Source organism: Thunnus albacares, chromosome 15 (genome assembly GCF_914725855.1).
Source record: "Thunnus albacares chromosome 15, fThuAlb1.1, whole genome shotgun sequence".
In the NCBI taxonomy this organism is placed as follows: Eukaryota; Metazoa; Chordata; class Actinopteri; order Scombriformes; family Scombridae; genus Thunnus; species Thunnus albacares.
In genome coordinates, this window is record NC_058120.1 from 22,999,639 (window position 1) to 23,014,746 (window position 15,108).

At 41.6% G+C, this 15,108-nt stretch overlaps 1 protein-coding gene across 6 annotated transcripts in view; it reads left to right on the plus strand.

Moving 5' to 3' along the window:
- Nucleotides 1-3,041: 3,041 nt before the first annotated feature.
- Nucleotides 3,042-15,108, plus strand: part of actn1 (actinin, alpha 1) — a 58,409-nt gene continuing 46,342 nt past the window's right edge. For 3 of the 6 annotated variants that reach the window (XM_044373998.1, XM_044374001.1, XM_044373996.1), the window contains exon 1: nucleotides 3,042-3,500. In XM_044373998.1, coding sequence (XP_044229933.1) covers nucleotides 3,393-3,500 — 108 coding nt within the window. In that variant the 5' untranslated portion in view covers nucleotides 3,042-3,392. The remainder of the gene's footprint in view (nucleotides 3,501-15,108) is intronic. The other 3 variants (XR_006407272.1, XM_044373999.1, XM_044374000.1) reach the window with 1 other exon arrangement.

Genomic DNA, 15,108 nt, shown 5'->3' on the forward strand with positions numbered 1-15,108 from the left:
GACTTTGGTTTGTGACTAAATACCCGCAGAAGCAGTTGTACTTTGTGTTTGGTGCTAGTTAAATTGTTTTATTTATCATAAGAGACAATGTTAGACATTGTAAATTGAAATTATAAGCAAGTCTCGTGACAGGAAATACAGAATAGAAGGACCAAGACAATGACAATAAATAAATTAAAAAAAAACCAAAACATTAATATAGAGGCAAATTGAATTCTATGTTTCCAAACAGGTCATTTAAAATAATTGTACATATACTCTTTTTTTTATTTTAACCAGATTTTAGATTTTAGTGCATAAAATATGATGAAATCATGAAAGAAAAGAGGAAATATTGCAATTTTTTTTTTGGGGGGGGGGAAATGAAATTTGTGAATAAAAAAAGTACCCATTATAATCATTACATTATAATAATACTATAATTCAATTTTAGGGTCTTTACATTCAAAATATATATTATAACATATACAAAGAAAGTTTAAAGTTATGTTTATTATGGAAATTATAACAAAAAATTACATATACCTGCTTAACATCAGCATGTTCACAGTGTCACAGGCCACATAAGTTCAGCCTCACAGAGCCACATGGCTGTACAAATATAGCTCAAATTTATATTACTAATCCAATATGAATTAATTAGATATTCTATTATTTGAAGACAGAATAATGAAATAAAAGTAATTACTTGGCACAGATAATGAACATAGCCTAATAATAATGAACATTTTGGCCAGAAGTTTTCCGGAATAGCACAATCTTTGTTTTTCAAACGCATCAATTATTTAATTGACTTAATGAAGTAATGGAAAAGAGTCTAATTATCTCTTTGGCACACTCCGAGGCTCCACACCCAACAAGCTGCAGCTCTATCATTGACTTTCTGTCGTCACCACCGGACTGAATGCTGCTGCCTTTACTGCCTGCACCTCTGCACAGGAACCGCAGCCTGCTTCCTTAACCAGGGACCAGGCAGTGAGCTGGCAGTCTGCTCCCTGTCCGTGACATCACTTTCCCAAACATTCACCCTTGGAAGTTTGTCCATATATGGAAGAGCGCTCCACTTTCTTCTGACTGTCGGGGCTATCCAGTGTCGGCATATCTTCCCTGCTGTGTGTGCGTGTGTGTGTGTGTGTGTGTGTGTGTGTGACAGAGACAGACAGAGAGAGAGAGAGAGAGAGAGAGAGGGGGGAAGAAAAGAGAGAGGGTTGGTTTACCTTACAAGGCAGACAGACCTGGCCATCGCTTCAGATGTTTACAGGAGCTGCGTTGTGACTCACCTTTTCTTTTGAATGATCTGTTGTGCGCAGGCGCGGTGCAGTAACGTACTGTAACGCGCAGTGGTGTACAGTAGGCTTTCTGTATTAAAGAATGCTTGTCTAATTCCCAAAACAAATGGGATATGGCGCTGAAACAAGTTGTCACGTTATTCCCATTGCAGTACAACATATTATCTGAGATAACTGTGTCGCTTTGAAGCTGAAAGTCTTGACAGGTGCTGTAATTCTGATTATTTACTGATGAATATGTGCAGCAGAACAGGAAATACACCAATGCTAAGTTGAGTTAAACCCATTTTCATGTTTTCCAGTAATTTAAACATGAATTCACCAAATTTTACCAAACTATGACATCACTTCTAGACACCTTTTTTGGAAAGTAACTATAGGCTACTGCTATTTACTCGAGTACTGTATTTAAATACATTTCTGAGGCATTAGTGCTTAATTTGAGTATTTCAGTTTTACTCTACTTTACACTTGTATTCCACATTTTAGGGAAAATGTTTTACTCCACCTATCACATACAACATTAAAATGCTGCTCACATGTTATGCATCAATAATAATATTCTAATAGGCCCTTCACAGTTCTGACTACATAATAATGTATTTACTTTTGAGTAATTTCTGGTAATCTGCACTTTTACACAAGTAACATTTTGAATGCAGGACTTCATAAGTATTGAACTAACAGTTAGGAGTATGTAAGGAATTAGACAATATAGTGGAAAGTACATTTACTCAATTACTGTACTTAAGTACAATTTTCTTCAGAATTTACATTCATATGCTATCTGTAGTTCTGTGCCATTACATTTTACATTTATCGAACATATTCAGTTAGCCTTGTTACTTTTCAATTTAGTTATCTTTATAAACCTGGGATCCACCTATATTATGTACAACAAATCAAATATGATATTCGTAGTTTGTGATTATCGTCTACTTTTAAGTATGTATGTACTAAGAGTATATATTACTAATGATAGTTATGTACTCAGTGGTGGACAAAGTATTCAGATCCTCTCTCCAAGTACAGCAAAGTACTCTGCTGCCCCTTGTCAGTGTATATGTTATGTGAATTAATTATTATTGCTGATGCATCACTGTGAGAGCAGCCCTCGAATGTTGCAACAGGTCATGGTAAAGCCAATTTTGTCTACTTTATATCCTACATATACAGTACATTATGTTTTAGATCATATGGTTTGTATGTAAAATCCTCATCTGCAAAGTAATTAGCCTACAGCTGTAAAACATATATAGTGAAGTAAAAAAGTACAAAATTTAACTATCTAATGTAGTGGAATACAAGTAAAAAGTGACATAAAACGGAAATACTCAAGTAAAGTACAAGTATACCTCAAAATTGTACTTTTTTCACCACAGTTGCAGGACTTTTACTTGTAACAGAGTACATTTTTATTGTAGTATTACTACTTTTAAGTAGTACTACATAATATTTCTTCCACCACAAATAAAAAACTTAAATAAAAGGGCTTTGTAGTTCTCTAAAAGTTCCCAGTTTTAGAGTTTTTTTCACCCCGCAGTTACATCGTGTTCAGTAATGCGTTACACTTGTTTTGAAGTATCCTCCCAGTCAGATGGTTGGATCAACCTATGCAGTCAACCTTGGATATAATGCCTCCGCACGGACAGTCGAGCCAGCCAATCAGCTTGAAGGAGGCGGGCGCTGTGTCCCCGAGGCGTCCAATCAGAATCCTCGGTCGTTACCCAGTCAATTAGAAGCAAAGTTTTTTGCGTCTGTCGCTCCTCGATACTAGACCTGCCTACTGCCTGCCTGTACGCTGCTGAGAGAGCTCCTGCTGGGGGAAAAATAGAGCAGATAGAGGAAGAAAAAAGAGGCAGAGTTGGAGGGGGGAAAGAGAGTTAGAGAGAGAGAGAGAGAGAAAGAGAGAGAGAGAGAGAGAGAGAGAGAGAGGGAAGCCGGGGGTGGACCGTTAATTTCATCCACACACCGTCGTGAATGCGTGGAGGAGAGTAGGCTGAGCTATACAGTGTGTGATATACTGCTGTAACATCACCTCGCCGAGGACCGGGGGACGTAAGAGAGAAGCCGCCGTCTATATATATAAAGCTTTATAAATACATGTATAATATGGATCAGTACGATGAACAGAATGATTACATGCAACAAGAAGACGACTGGGATCGGGATCTCCTCTTGGATCCTGCATGGGAGAAGCAGCAGAGAAAGGTGAGACACTGACTTCCTTACACCCCCGTGAAGGTGCGGATGTGTTGCTCGTGATCATAATAATAATACAGATGATTATTATAATTATAATAATAATACTAGTAATAATAATTATTATTATCACAGGAATGAGGATTTCTAATAGGCTACGTGTGCTTGACTACTTTGATGATTTATCAGCCAACAACCACCAAACACGTACTGGTGGCTGTTTAGTTCAATTAACAGGCTCATTAACTCAGTGGTCGTCACCTGTGGGCCTTTCTGCGACTTCAGCTACTTTTTATCATTCTGCTTCAAAACTTTTCCCACACAGACACTTGCACATATCCTGTTCTAAAGCACTAAAGCGTTATGAAATTTCCTGTACCAGCGAATTACAGGAGGCCCACCCCAGTGAGGAGAGAGAAGGGGGGGGGGGTAAAAAAAATAATTAAAACTGGACAGGACGCCCACCTTTCCAGCGCAACAGATGTCAGCCATGCGCTTGACTGCATATGGTGTGTGACTGGCCCCTCCTGTCATCTGGTTTATGATGCGACGTGGATTAGGCCATGCTTAACAACCCGGGGGATGGTGTGTGTGTGTGCGTGTGTGTGTGTGTGTGTGAGAGAGAGAGAGAGACAAGAGGAGGGAGACCCACCATAACACACTTAGCGTCCTCTTAATTAGCCGCATTTACGCGCGGATTCTGCGCGTTAGCAAAGCACAATACTGACTTTTTGAGGCAAATAGATAGATTTGTATTTGTTCTGGTGGCTGTTTTCTGTAGGCTGATCACAATGTGGAAGTTCCCCATATATTTATTAATACCCAACTTCTTTAATTCAGTCTGTTTTCCACGTATGATGAATAGACGTACCGGGTCATCTTTATTATAAAGAGCTGTAAGACATCCATGTATTGTCCTAACAAGCTCAGAGTTTTTCTACACGCCTCTCACAACTGCTGCTCTTTTTTTCCAGGCAGAGTATGAATGGTCGATTTTCAGTGAAGGGGTGCTACTTTTTTTTTTCCCTTACTCTTCATACTTTTTTCCTCCGCTTTGAAAAAGGGGGAAGAAAAAGCGCTGTGGAATCTGAGTAAGCGCTGCGGTTTGGGCTGGGCTTGCATGGGAGCAAGCGTGCCCAAAAATGGTAATAATCGGCCCCTCTCGCTGCCGTTGGAAAAACTTTTTCCCCAGTTTCTTTCTTGCACTGCGAAGCTCTCCGGCTTCTAGTTTCCTGGATTATGTCATCGGCGGGCTGCTACCGGGCGAGACCGATTTAAGGGAAGTGAAGGAAAGGTATGCAAGGCTGATGTCAGGTGTGAATAAGCAGACTGGACTTTTCACTGACATCAGACAACATCATCTGGTGCTGCTGCTGCTGCTGCTGCTTCTTTAGTCCAAAATATAAAAACTATTCTTGCAATAAAGAGAGAGTTTGAACAGGCCTGAAGGAAGCAGTACCTGACAGTTTGGTTCAAAGACCTAAATGAGTCCATCATGGTGAAATATTCTCCCATGATGACCTGCATATTTCTGCGCCTGCATGACCCTCATTGATCCAATCATCCTACGGAGAGCAGGAATGTTTTATTCATCTGTTCCTCTCCGCAGAGAACAGTGATAGCTGGTTGTGATGAGATCTGACTAGATCCACAGACAATTACAGAGAGAGCGAGAGAGAGAGAGAGATAGGTGACAGCAGCAGCAGCCCCCCTGGCAGGCATGCACCTCTGTCCTCGGCCTCAGGGGGAGCATAGTTAACTTTTGTGTACACACACAAAGACACACACTACCCGAATTCCCTCCAGGCTTCAACAATCAGCTTTGCTACTGATGAGCAGATAACCTAAAAGCCTTTCATGTTTGTAGATTCTTTCCCCATTGAGAAAAAAACGTTATTTTTATAGACATTATGAGCTGTTTAGTGTGTAAATGAATCAACCTACATGTAGGACGAGCTGCCTCAGCTTTCAACATGTCGGTTGGTTAATTTAAACAGGACACGAGTATTTAAAAATGAGCCACAGACAGGGCCCATTAACAGTTGGGATTTGTCTGTTTTTATTATTATAGTTGCAAACAGATTGCAGACAGAAGACATACGCATGAAATAGTAGCTTAAAATTGTCCAGTGCTGGAAATTTCCCAGCTGTGCCTCCCTCTGTGTTCTGCTGCACTTCCCCTAGAGCCTGAAGACCATTCATTTGTTTGTCAGAGAGTCAAAATTGGAAACTAGCAAACAGTTTACTGTCAACATAATCCTACTCTGAGTCACAAACTGTGACGGTAAACTAGACTTAAATAATGAAAAGAAAAAAAACAAAACATTTATTGCTCAGGTGAGGACCAGAACTCACTGTTTTGCAATTCACTTTGACGCACATGAACCCAGCATGTCAGAGAGTGCTTAAAATATTTTGAGTCCGATGCAAGTCTTAACCTGACCCCCGGGTATAAAGGCGCTGGTATCCTCTTATCTTGGAATCTTAATGTCTTTGCAGACCCAGGTGTCCCAGGTAACTGATGCCAGAGGTTACTTGAAGTTGCAACTCTCACATATTTTCACCTGTGTAACATATGACTTTATGTATCACACTGTTTCACAAACAAACAAACATCCACACCTCGTCTAATAATCATCCTGTAACAGTTTCGTCTGTTGCTTTCATAGCCGGAAGGTGGAGTTCAGGTGTCGACTGTCGTGGCTAATTTGTCCAGGTTTGTCCTTATATGGATATAAGCAGAAGTACCTTCGATTAGGCCTGCCTGTAAAACCTCCCGCCTCCCATTTCCCATCTCCCACACCCCAACCTCTGTATTTCCAAACCGCTCCCAACCCACACCCACATTCCCCTGCTCAGACTGTACAAGCCAAGTCACAGATAAGATCGACTCATTCCGTGATTTGTTCACTCATTTGTCTCATTTGGTGACTGTGAGCCTCAAATTGATGAGTCTGGACTTATTCTGAGTCCTGGCAGATGTGGATCATAATCCTTTTTTTTTTTTAAAGATGCATGTCATTCTCTGATATACTAAGTGAAGAAAAAAGATAAATTATATAATATCTATTGTGTTATTTCATATAACCTGCTCAATGAGTTTATGGATGTTTCCTCTTTGGAGAGTAATCAAGTTCTGGGCGTTGAGGCTGACGGGCAGCAGCAGCAGCGTGTTGGTCAATACATTTCTTCGAATCGTGATGCATGACTCAATTAATTCACCCCGCAGGCCAACGGGCTATGCAGGAACTTGTCTTTTTGTGTGACAGATATGCAGGAAGTGTTCACTAAGCGAATCAAGTCATCAGACATGTCACCACTTTACACTTCCCACTTTGGCTAATCAGCAGTCCCTGGGCGGGGCTGTTGCTGGCAGCAGGCGTCCAAACTGAGCATCCTGACCCACATCTAAAGTAACTGACATTTCACCGCCGCTGGACAAAACAACACTTACTATGTCTACAAAAACAAGCCTGCTTTTGGTCTTTATGCCCAAGAATTTTTAAAATACAATATCTGACAGTTTCTAGGTTCAGGACTCAACACAGGGATCTTTCAGTTCATGTAAGGAAACCTAAAAAGAGTTTTGTGTTGTTGTTTTTTTTTTGTTTGTTTGTTTTCCCACAACTGCAACGGTTTGCTAGATTGCATAATAGGATGGGTAATCTGGCCACCTCACAAAATGCTTCCTGTCATCAGATTCCTCTGTTCCCATGATGCACCTTTCGTAGCCCTGTTTTAAACAAAAGAAGAAGAGCGTCACAAACCGGCGATGACAAAGCAGGGAATGACAAGAGTGAATTCCCCTCTTTTCTCTCTCTCTCTCTCTCTCTCTCTCTGTGTGTGACAGGCGGCTCCGCTCTCCACCCTGATGAAGGCGTTATGTGCTGAGATGTTGGTTCTTTTCACTACATAAAACATGAGCGTGCTAGAGAGTGTGTCACCCTCCTCTCGCCCCCCCCACCACCACCACCATATTCAATAAACTGTCTGGCTGTCATGTGATGTTTTTCATCCTGCAGCTTGGACTCTGTAAACTAATGTCACCCAGAACTGCACTTGATTAAACTCACATGCAATCAAGCACGTACATAGCTCCTGCATGATATTTTGAGACACTTAAATTAAATTCTGTATGATTCTATGAAAGACGTAGTGTAGTCATCCGCAGGTCATTCGTTCAGATTCCGTCAGAAAGTGTCAACACAGAATAAAGACTGATGAAGACTAATGCTGAGATGCCCTTGAAAAATGAGCTCACACTTTCTTACATTAAAGTCATAAACTGACACGTTGGGAAATATGTTTATCCGCTTTCTTGCTTAAAGTTAGATGAGAAGGTCAATACCACTCTCATATCTGTGTTAAATATGAAGCTACAGCCAGGGGTTGATTAGCTTAGCTTAGCATAAAAACTGTAAACAAGAGGAAACAGCTTCAAAGGCTTACCAAATGTAACAAAATCCACACACCAACACCTCTAATGCTCTAAAGGGAAATCAAGAAATAGTCCTGCGCATAACCCATCATAAAACTGCTACTTGTCATTTTCACACTTTGGATTAAACAAACAATATACAGAGTGTTAATTAGTGAGGGTAAGAGGTGCTGATATGTGGAATTTGTTATGTTTGGACAGCTCCAAGTTAGCTGTTTCCAGTCTCAATGCTATGCTAAGCTAACAATCTCCTGGCTCCAGTTTCATATGTAACAGACAGGTGTGAGAGCGGTATCAAATCTGTCATCTACCTCTCAGCAAGAAAGTGAATAAGCTTTATTTCAAACACTGTTGAAACATGAGAAGATGAAACAGCCCTCCATCTCTGTCTGAATCAAAGGTGCTGCAGGGAAATGAGCAACTGTCTGTTTCCCGGCAAGAGACGGTTTAGTGTTCCTCAGTCACTTAGTCATCTGTCAGGGCGGCTGCCGCTCTCTCTGAAAGAGTAAGATGTCAGAAAATTGAAGATTCCAGCAACAGATATCTTAATAAAAGACTTGAGGACTCTCGAGTTTTGATAATCCTGCATCTGCTCGCTGTCGTGGTGAACACAGCCGGACTATAAATCCCAACAGGAGCTTCCCGCTGAACCAATTATCCCGCCCTGGTCACGCTGTCAGAGCCCTGTCTCGTTTGTTCTGATTGATGGGGTCACAGGCTGACACCCCAGCTGAGAGGGACCAGGAGCATCCACATGCCCTATCACAGGAAGTTTTATGTGCGTGCTCCCGGCTCACCCCCAGGGTACAATTAAAGGGTGGAGTCCAACTTCTCTTAAACCAGAAGTTGTCCTTCGATGAGGCAGATTGTCTGTTATAGACTTAAAACAGAAGTTTAGTTCACAAGAGTGCTTTTACCTTATTTCTGTTGCCGCAGTTTTCCCAGTTGGGATTTGAAGGTGTGAGCCGCCACCAACAACCTCTCTTTTCTACCTACTTGTCTCTTCATCCTACCTCTCTTCTGCTCTTTCTCTCTGGCTGTAAGTCGATATTGCGAAACTCTGTTGGGGTTTGATCGAGCACGTTTCATAATTAACCGAAACATCTTGTTATCTGCCGCTAATGTGAGGCTTTCAGTCAGGAGGAAATCTACTCTTAATAGCCTGAAGCTCCTTGCTGATGTATAGTGTGTCAAAAGATACTGACCTGTGTCTAATGACTCTTACATAACCCGACTCTACATCTCAGGGAGGGGTATTGTTCCCCCCTGTCTGGTGCATTGTGGCTCTAGTTGGAGAACTGGTGGCACTGTTTACTCAAGAAAAGTCAATGGGACAGCTCACAAAGCCTTGATCCTTTAGAGCGTTTATTGAACTACCCACACATGTCGAAAATAAAAGGGATCATATGACTTCATGTCAGGCGAAGTGACAAACCCACAGAGAACTCTGCAGTTCCCCTCAGCTTTATTGAGGGGAACTTTTTTGGTTCACTTTTACTGCGGGTATAGTGTCGTTTTTGGCCGCAGCAGACAGCTGATCTCAACGCTCTAAAATCCCTCAGTACGCTACCTGCTCAGCACTAAACGGCAGACAGACAAAGATAGCAACTTGCAGCTAAAGAGACAGATCTTTTTTTCTAGAGGTGGTGGAGACCAAAAATAGAGCTAAAAGGAGATTGAATATTGGACTTACATCTGCCATGTCTCCAAACACGACTCCAAATGAATGCTAATGTAACTGCATGTCTGCTGGGTGTGTAAATAGTCGACTGTTTGCTAAGAAATTGTGTATTGTGTTCAAAGCTTGTTTCTGCTGCCCCCAAGTGGCCAAACAAATCATTTTTGCGGGTTTAACAAGCTAATTTGATCTTTAGAAAATAAAATAATGTTTTAACGTTGTTAGTTATGTAAAAGTGATCAAATAGTAAAAACTTACAGACACAAAGCCAGACTTACCAATAATTGGTAATACCATTCTATCTTGTCATTAGGTCTTGTTTCCTAAAATGTGTGTAGGTTGCTTTTTGGGTTTTCCAAAACAGTTGCATCATCAAGTGCAGAAAGTTTATGATACATAACAGAACTATTCATTGCTGCTATCTTTGGATATTGGTGAAATACATCACTTATTTGTGTTTGTGTCATTTTCTTTCTTTTTTCATTCATTTTTCATTTTTGTCTAACAGCTGAATCACCACTTCTTGAGAAAGCCCATCGCAGCTGAAAGGCAGTAAAACCTCTGATCCTCTCTTGCTCTGGAAAACATTTTCATGCTAAAGATATGCAGTTCTAGTCCCTGAATAGTTTCTCCTTTATTTGTTTCAGGAAGGTGAAAGCTAATTCTTCCTCATCAGGCTATACACTACATCTGGGTTTTTTAGAATTCACTGTTTGAAAAGTCAAATGTGAGCAATTACCAGGCTCTTATCTGAACGGCTCCCAAATGCCAGGGCCCTGATGCAAATTCTTGCATAGCTTATTTTCTCAGGCTTGTGCTCCAAATTTAGAAACTTATACAGAAATCAACTCCAGGCTCTTGGTTATAGGTCATTAAAACATTTTTAAGGCCAATTGTGCAATGAATGTTAATGACTTAGTTACTTGGTTATGTTTGACTGTTTTGCATCATTTGAGGTTTCATGACTGAAGATTCATCCTGCACAGACTGGAGTTAAAGTTATATTTGCAGCTCAGTGGCAGATTTGAGATCCCAGACGGAGAGCTTTTTGGATTCCACATCCACCATGGGATTTAGGGTCAAGGTGCATTTCCTGTTGAGCAAAGAGTGCACAGCTAAAAACCTGCTCAATGCTCGGCCACGTCTGGAACCACTACGTACTTACGGTCACATGTCTTCAATAGCATACGACCCAGAGGGGGTTTATAGGCGATCCGTCTGCATGTTTCCAAGGAATTTTCCCCGCACCACATGGGAAGGATGTAGTCAGGTCTTTCCTCCGCTAATGCTATTAATCAAACCACATGCATTCTCAAGTGCATGTGCTCGCTGCGAAGCCTCTCTTTGAAGCCCAGGGGGGTTCGTACTGCACTGTACTCGGGGAGGCCTCGAACATGTGAGCGTATGAGCTCTAAGCCCGCTCACAGGAGCAGCTGCGGTGCGTCTCACGTAAGCGAACGCAGCTTTGAGTAAACAGATACCGTGGTAAAAGCAGGCAGCAGGCACACCTTTCCATTCAGTAGCTGTGTAGGTGGAGCTCTGGGGGGGGGGGGGGGGGGGGGGGGAGGAGGGAGAGAGGCGGGGAGGAGGCAGTGAGTGGAAGAGGAGGCTCAGACAGAGGAGCTTTCAGGGCTCTGCACAAAGAGAGCGTGTTCAGGAGGCCATCCTTTGTCACATTGTCAACCTGGAGTCAATAATTTATCATCACTGGCCAGGATGGTGTAGAAGCTATCAAATTACTCTTTTCTCTTCAGTTGCTTAAGGGTGTTTCCCCTCCTGCAACATACTTAGTTATTTAGGATGTTAAGATGTAATCAATTACTCATTTACATATTACTTATTTAAACAACTGCATAGCCTCCACACCCACAAGTCCCATCTCCTCTATTTTAACAAGCAGCCAGCAAACCGTAGGTCGGTATTTACTGACCTGTGTTGGGCAAATGACTTGAAATTACACATAACTCATTGTGTTACATTACTCATAGCTTTACTTGTTACTCAGCCATCAGCTCCGTCAAAGTTGCCTTTAAACAACTCAAAATGTTCCAGACCTTCGTGTTGCATCCTTTGTGTTTAACACATGTAGATATAAAAACCAAGAGAACAAATAGGCGTAAACGTGTAATTTCAGAAAACACATTTATTGAGATGAACGACTTTTTGACACAGTCTACAAATCTAGCCACATTGTTCTAAAAAAAAAAAGATTAAAAACTGCTGATGTAGTCGTATGATGTGAAGAATGGGGTTAAAATAATTGGACTCATTCAAATAAAAATGTCCAAGCACTGAAAATAAAGCAATAAATAAACTGAAGGCTGTAATAGTAAACTATAACAACACAAGCTGTAGCCTGTTAAGCATCTACATGGAAATTAAATAAATAACATGCTTGCCTCATCAGCACTCATTTTCTTCTCTTTTATCTCTCGTGCAAACTCTTGGGGGAGAAAGACAGTCGTGCTTATGAGTCACAGTCATCACAACGAGTATGATTGGCTGGAAAGACGTCATGTGAGAAGAGATTCATAAACACAGACGCAGGATACATATTTTTCTATCCTCATCATGTCGGGGAATGAATTAAAATGAGATAGCTTAGCCTGATTACAACTACTTATACTAAGTGTCACAAAATGATCGAATTACTGGACATTACGGGACTTTTGGCATCGGTAATGTAATAGACCATGGCTCATTACTGAATTGTAACCCATTATACTATTTGTTACTGGTCATTAATCATAATGTCAAGAGGCGGGAAGATCTTTTAAAGTGGTAACCTGTAAGATCATTATAGTTAGAAATTTTACAGTCAAGCATGTGTTCCACACAGCGATGTCTTGCTTTTTCTTGCTGTCTGTTCAGCCATGGCAGCCATTACTGCTCACACTAACTACCCAATTCTTCGTCTTCTGTTTATCCGAAACCAGCCGCTGCTGCTTCTCCCGGAAACTTATCAACGCTTCACTTCCCATGTGGCTCAAGATTTGTACCCGGATGGGCCTAGCTGATACTGGGAGTACAGCATTGCAAGGGCTGTAATGACATGGACTAGGTTGAGGTTAATAGATACTGTATATGGATATTTTTTAGCCAATCATGGTCAGAACTAACCAAAACTCCCCCCATAAGAAAGGTTTGATACTTTCTTATCCATCAGCTTTTTGTTTTTTTCTTCTCTCCTTCCTCTCTTGTTAATTCTTCTCACCCTTGCTTCCTTTGTCTGACTCTTTTTTGCTCTTTCTCACCACTGTCTCTCTCCCCCTGCACAAGATGTGACTGAGTGGGTGGTGATAGATTTAAGGAAAAGTTTTTTTTTCCTTGCTTAGTTTCAGCCTGAGTGTGTTGAAATCTCCCTGCAGCCTTATCAGGAGGCCTGTCTTCCATTGTGCAGAGGGCGGTACGTCACTATTATTTGCTCTGCGTGTAAAAAATAGGCAATTGCAGCATTTGAACAATGAAGACAGGATGTTTCTTAGGGATTTATTTACACTATAGGCAATTAAATCTAATTCAGGGGGAGTTAAATTCAATGTAGCGAATCAGGCGTCCTAGGTGGCCGGCGGAGGCGAGGAGTCAGAAGGAGGTGCAACGGTTACAGCCACGGTGCATGAAAAGGACATAAAGCCAATGTTCCTGTAAGTCTAAAATGATGATAATGTTGGAAATAAATCACTCAATCAATCTGTGTTTGTGAGTCCTTGGGAAGAGAGTGTTCTGATGAAAACCGAGGCCAGAGGCTATTTGTTCTGCTGCACTCTTCCACTTTTCTAAAGTGGGACAAGTATTGAACGTCTGAATTTCAATCAGTGGCTGCTATCGATCGTCTGGTCCACTGGCGCTCATGATCAGTTAGAGCAAGAGTTGACTCTCCCTGCAGGCATGTTGCATTACGCGCCGATGACTCTCTGCTGTTTGTGTGATACAGTCTGAGCAATTAAATTCTGCAGCAGCCAACAAGCACTGACCGACATTTCTTCTCCCCCCCCCCCCTCCTCGTCCGAGCTACTTTCCCTCATCTGTTTCCTGCTGCAGGATTAGTCTGCACGCTCCCGACGTCACCTCATCTGTGACAGTAAACAACAGCAGTCACTGTGAAGTGCTCACAGCGGATCTCATTACAAGTTGTAACAGACACCTCCCCTCCGCAGCCCCACCCCTGGTGGCCCAGCACAAGAGGAGAGCCGGCCTGCTACTTGTTGCTGTGTAGTGGAGAGCCCTTGGCAGACCGGCGGGGCAGCAGAGTGGTTTGAGCTGTGTGAAGTGCTGGCAGGTGCTGCGGCTGGTGGATGGATACAGGGAGGGAGGGAGAAACGGCGGCATCGCCAGTCACTCCTGGTTGATTGTGGAGTTCATCTGCAGCCGCCGCCACTTAGAAAAACAGCTCCTTAGAGGATAGATGTGCGTGTGTCGTCCTGACCTTTTTTCCTTCAGGAAGTCTTTTGTTTCTCTCTGACTCTGCTGTGACCTGTGTCTTCCTTTCTTGCCCGTTATAATTACAACCTCGGGTGACCTTCTACTGATCCAGCTCAGAAAAGCCAGAGAAGAAACACAGATGCCCACAAGATTTTTTTCTTGCCCAAATGAAAACTACTGTTCCCCTTGCAAAAGTTAATGTTATGTTATTTATGTTATTGCAGTCAGTCATATTATAGTTGTGGTTGAAGCTTTTAACATGTACCTTTATAACCTGCAAAGTTTGTCTTTACAGTAGAGCTGCAGCTGACTGAAAAATGTCTGTCACAGTTTCCTAAAGCCCAAGGTGATGTCCTTAAATCCCCTGTTTTGTTTGAACAATAGCTCAAAATCCAAAAATATTGGATTTATTATCAGATAAGACTAATAAAAGTAGCAAACCCTCACAAATAACAAGCAAGAAATGGGGAATGTTTGGCGTCTTTACTTTAAAATCACTTGCACAATTAATCATTGATCAAAATAGTTGCAGATTATTTTTCCGTCAATTGACTAATCAACTCAACTCGTTGCAGCTCTAATATATAATCTGTTGGGTTTCCCCCAGAAGAAGACACTGAAGAAAGTAAAAATAACAAAATAACATTCTTTAATCAGAGATTGATCCATGCCAGCTGATAATCAAACTAAATTGTCATTTTGTTGCCTCTCCATTATTCAGCCAGACGTCGTGTTTACGTTAGCTGATTTCTGTTTGGAAGAGGGTTTTTTTTTGCACTCTAACCAATCAGTAGCAACTGATGTACCCACCCCATCACAGTCATTTTCATCAGAGATTGCGAGGAGGAGGGCACTTACAGTAAAAATGTTCAAGCTGAACAAAGAAACATGCCAATTTAAGAGTCGTTATTTCTGTAAATCGACTTACATAAAATTGTAGAGCTGCTGCAATCACATCACTGCTTGATTGTCAGCACTTCTGTAGCCATTATTTGTCACCATTTTTCCTGGATGTAGCTCAGTAGCATACCAGCTATGTAAAAAGATGTCATTCACGTTGTTAATCCCACTGGTGACAG